Below are 5000 nucleotides of genomic sequence, written 5' to 3' on the forward strand. Positions count from 1 at the left end.
CCAACTGAGACACAGTCGCCCCGATTAGAAAACTGCTCTGGAAAAATTTAAGAGACCAGTCTGGATTTTTCTTAAATCTTCATCTCTACATTACTTAATGAAAATGCTCTTTAATGACAATATTTTTATTGTGAATTTGGTAGAAATGTTGTCAGTAGTTTATAGAATAAAACCAAAATGTTCATCTTACTCAAACATATGCCTATAAATAGTAAAACGAGAGACACTGAACATTTGGAGTGGTAATGTAATTCTTAGTATTGAATAATTCTATCATCAGAAATCAAAACTGAATTATTTTGAGGAACCTGGAACTAAACGTATAAGACTAGAATATGTTTGTAAACCAAACTGTGGGCCCTGCTGCTGTAAACAACAACAACAGTGAAAAAGTAACTTTTCAGGAAGCTTTCTAACTTCAAACGGTGTTCCAGGGATCACATCAGTTATGAGAATATACCTTAGAAAATGTTTCACTTCTTTGACACAACCAAAAGTTACACACTGCACCTTTTAAGTTCAGTACTCAAGTAAATTTGAAATGTTTGATACAGTAACTTTTCAGGAAGCTTTCTAACTTCAAACAGTGTTCAGTAGGGATGGCCATTTAGAATTGTTTCTTTAACCGGTTAACCGTTAAGATTTAATGTAGCCTATTTATAGTGAAATACCTGAAGCATTATAGCAGGGCTCCCGACCTTCTTTTGTTCCAAGGACCGGCATATTCATTTAAAAACAAGTCAAGGACCAGTAGCCAATGTAAATGCATTTTGACACAGTTCACTTTCTTACATCCGGTTTAGCGATTTCAAAATAAGAGTCCGGATTTGAGAGAAATTAAGATGAGTTAATTGTTTTTAGCCGTTTAACCTTTAGTATTAACCGGTTAAAGATCTTCTTAACGGTTAACAGGTTAACCATGGTCATCCCTAGTGTTCAGTGTAGTGTTTTTTCTTCATTTTTGGGGCGACTGTGGCTCAGTTGGTAGAGCGGGTCGGCTGATGATCAAAGGGTTGGAGGTTCGATCCCCGCCCTGCCACCTGTGTCATAGTTGTTGTGTCCTTGGGCAAGACACTTCACCCACCTTGCCTCGTGTGAATGTCGATAGTTAGCCTGCTATCGGTGTATGAATGTGTGTGTGAATGGTAACGTGGGAAAGGAAAACAGGTCTCCCTTGCAAAAGAGTCTTCGGTCTCAATGGGATTTACCTGTAGAAATAAAGGTTAAAAAAATTTAAAAAAATAAATACACACCCAATATATTTCCGGTTCGGGTTCTCCGAAAGCCCTGCAATGCATCGAGACAGAGCCGCCTTTCCGCAGGTCGATTTGAGTGGGCAAGCTAGCCGGAGAAATCAGAGGAAGGCATATTTCGGTCATCTCCCGGAAGTGGACTTGGCGGACATTTTGTGTCTTTAGCTCCGGGGGTTCCACACAGAATAGAGAGGCGGGTTCCATGAAACGCACTGACGTCCGGTTCATGTTGATCCAGCGGATTACGCAGTCGCAGCGGATTGGGTTACTGTGAAGACTGACCTGGGGAGGAGAGGGAGATGTGGTTAGGTTAGTGTGTGTGGGGGGGGGCGGGTGTGTGTGTGTGTGTGGGGGGGGGGGGGGTAAGGGTGTGTGTGTGTGTGTGTGTGGGGAGGGCGGGTGTGTGTGTGTGTGTGTGTGTGTGTGTGTGTGTGTGTGTGTGTGTGTGTGTGTGTGTGTGTGTGTGTGTGTGTGTGTGTGTGTGTGTGTGTGTGTGTGTGTGTGTGTGTGTGTGTGTGTGTGTGTGTGTGTGTGTGTGTGTGTGTGTGTGTGTGTGATTGGGTTGCTGTGGAGGCTGACCTGGGGAGGAGAGGGAGATGTGGTTAGTTATTTAAGCTTAAGTGTGTGTGTGTGTGTGGGGGGGGGGGGGGGGGGGTGTGATGGAGGGATGGGGGGTTGGGGGTTGTGTGTGTGTGTTTGGGTTGCTGTGAAGTAGGGGTGGGAATCTCTTGGCACCTCACGATTCGATTCAAAATCGATTCTCAATGCATCTCGACGCAATTATTTTTTTTACGTACATACCCATGTGTGATTTTCAAAAATATATTTATATGCACATCTGAGTTTGCTACTCAGAGTTTGCTAATCACTTCCTACTTTTGTGATGATCATTAAATACAATCAACAGATGAATTACCTTCTCTAATATTGTATTAGAGAAAAAGCTTTTCTTGTCACAAATATGACTTTCTATGACCAGTGCAATAATCAATGCAGCTTTCAACACAATATGGAAGTATGTAAAAACTAAACCGATTCAGTTTAATTTTCTTTCTACTCTTGCATCATGTTTCTATAGGATTTCTATTCTATTATTTTCTATGTCATTTCAACACATTGTGCAAAAAGTATGGCTTGGAATTCAGCTCTCATACAACAACGCCAAATAGACACAAAGCCAGTGCAGGTCACATGGGTTTGCTGCTCTCTGCCCTTTTGTCGCCACTTTTTACAACTCGCACTTGTGTGGTGTGGGTGTGTTTTTTTTATTTATTTTTTTTATAAATCGATTATTAACTTTTATGAATCGATTCGGAATCGTTCGAGAGAGAATCGCGATTAATCGGAAAATCGAAAAGCAGAAAAATAGATTTTATTTTCATGATTGTGTCAATTTTGCGATTTTAGTTAGTTATTTGTTAAAGGCTGAAAAAAACAGGAAAAATCATTTGGTCAATTAAGAGATGTTTTGTCTGTTTTTCTTCCATAATGTCTTCGTCTTCGTTCTTACTAGTATAAATCAATGGTCCAACTTTTTCTGCTTGGAAAAGAGCTGTAAATAGTATTATTTTAATAAAAAAAGGCTGTATTCTAAATGAAAACACTTTTTTCGGCATATTTATCAAACATTCCTGTAAATCTGTAACACAAAAAATTATTTGTAGGGTTAAAAACAGACACAGACAGACACACACACACACACACACACACACACACACACACACAGAGAGACAGACAGACAGACAGACAGACAGACAGACAGACAGACAGACACACAGACACACAGACCTCTCGTAGGTTGGGTAGGGACTCCACTGTCCGTCGATGTATCGCGCTCAAAGCATTCGAATTCAACATCAGAGTCTCCAGTCTTGGCAGCTTGTAGAATGCTCTGGGGTGGATGTACGAAAACTTTGGGTTATTCGTAGCCTCGATTTTCGTCAATTCCGGGAGGTTATTCAGCGCGAAACCGTCTATGGATACCAGCTTGGGCATGCTGTTAATGCCTAGCTCGTTCAGATGCATCAAATCCATAAAGTCCCCTCTCTGAATGCGTTCTATGGGGTTCTTGTTCAAATCCAGGAATTTCAGATTGTGGATTTTCGACAGGGCTGCTCTCGGGACCCGATTGAGCAAGTTGTCGAAAAACGAAAGGCTTTCCAAGTTGTCCAGCCCGACGAAAGCGTTATCGGGAATTTCGGTTAAATTCATCTTGGCCAAAACGAGACTTCTCAGGCTGGATAAAAGTGCGAAATTCTTATCCGATAGCTGGAGAATGGGGTTTTCGCCTATCATTAAAATCTCGAGATTCGGTAAGTGTTTGAACCACTCGCTGTTGATGCTTGTAAGTCGATTGGAATTGAGATGAAGCCGCGTCAACTTGCCCAGTCCCCGAAAAGCTGCCGGGCTTATGAAGAAAATTTGATTGTGGTTGATGTAGAATTCCTGTAGATTCGGGAAGGACGCGAAACAACTGCCCGATAACTCCTGAATCCAGTTTTCTTCCAAATGTAGCGACAATAGCTTAGGTAGCGTCCCAAGAAGTCCCAATGCAAGATCGCTCACCGACGAAATGTTGTTTTGGGACAGGTCGATTTCGCTGATGTCTCCCAAGTATTCCAAATGTTTCTGGACTCTGGCAATGTTGTTAGTTTGAAGCAGAAGTACCTGTGTGTCCAGGGGTAGTTTTTCCGGTAGCGTAGATAGTCCCAAATCGTTACAATCCACTGTTAAAGCTTCAGTGTAGACAGACGTAGGGGAAAACCAGGGTCGAATTTCACATGTACACAATGCCGGGCAGTTCTCGGACGTCCCATTAGAGGCAAAAGAAGCAGTTACACATAGTTCAGCTAGCAAACAAGCAAAGAAAGCTGCTGCTGCCTCCTTCATTTTGGTCTCTGGGGAGTTGTCTTTTTCCGAGGAAGTAATTGGGCCTCGAGGAGTGTGTGTGTGTGGGGGGAGGAGGAGGTGTGTGTGTGTGTGTGGGGCGGGGTGTGTGTGTGTGGGGCGGGGTGTGTGTGTGTGTGTGTGTGTGTGTGTGTGTGTGTGTGTGTGTGTGTGTGTTAGCTTCACAAATAAAACCTCATTTGTTACTGTAGCAAAGACAGTGTGTAAGAGTCGATTTCTGCTGAGTCCTATAGTCCCAGAAGATTTGCGCTGGTGTCTTCTGTGTGTGTGTGTGTGTGTCTATGCGTGTGTGTGTGTGTGTGTGTGTGTGTGTGTGTGTGTGTGTGTGCTTTCCCGTCCGTGCTAGTAGGGCTATCCAATTAATTGAATTTTAAACTAATTTTGAATTGCAAACTGTTGTGCAAATTATATTCTAGACAATATTTTTTTAAACAAAAGTTAAAAAAATATATGTTAAAGGGTCAGTGTGTAGTTTCAGAGGAGGGGGTTTGTTTACATTCACAGAGCCTGCAGTTAGTTTACTAAACATATTTTCTCTACATGTAATTCTTAGTATTGAATAATTCTATCATCATAAATCTAAATTATTTTGAGGAACTTGGAACCAAACGTTAAGACTAGAATATGTTTGTAAACCAAACTGTGGGCCCTGCTGCTGTAAACAACAACAACAGTGAAACAGTAACTTTTCAGGAAGCTTTCTAACTTCAAACAGTGTTCCAGGGATCTACATTTTACCTGTGAGGAAAGTTTGTTTATTCAGTTATGAGAATAAACCTTAGAAAATGTTTCACTTCTCTGACACACACAAAGTTACATACTGCAGCTTTAAATAATCGC

General features: G+C 41.7%; 3 protein-coding genes across 3 annotated transcripts in view; 1 reads left to right on the plus strand and 2 right to left on the minus strand.

Annotated features, from left to right (window-relative positions):
* The window catches only part of LOC307250805 (leucine-rich repeat neuronal protein 3-like), a gene marked incomplete at both ends in the record, with an annotated part of 5158 nt that extends 1016 nt beyond the window's left edge, over nt 1–4142 (minus strand). The window contains 2 exons of the mRNA XM_080028015.1: nt 1254–1535; nt 3042–4142. Of these exons, the coding sequence (XP_079884141.1) occupies nt 1254–1535; nt 3042–4142 (1383 nt within the window). The remainder of the gene's footprint in view (nt 1–1253; nt 1536–3041) is intronic.
* Nucleotides 1–5000, minus strand: part of dus2 (dihydrouridine synthase 2) — a 172299-nt gene that overhangs the window by 52857 nt on the left and 114442 nt on the right. The gene's annotated exons all lie outside the window — the stretch shown is intronic.
* immp2l (inner mitochondrial membrane peptidase subunit 2) overlaps nt 1–5000 on the plus strand; it is a 56111-nt gene that overhangs the window by 35927 nt on the left and 15184 nt on the right. The window lies entirely within an intron of this gene.

Source organism: Ammodytes marinus (genome assembly GCF_949987685.1).
Source record: "Ammodytes marinus genome assembly, chromosome: 5".
Classification (NCBI taxonomy): Eukaryota; Metazoa; Chordata; class Actinopteri; order Uranoscopiformes; family Ammodytidae; genus Ammodytes; species Ammodytes marinus.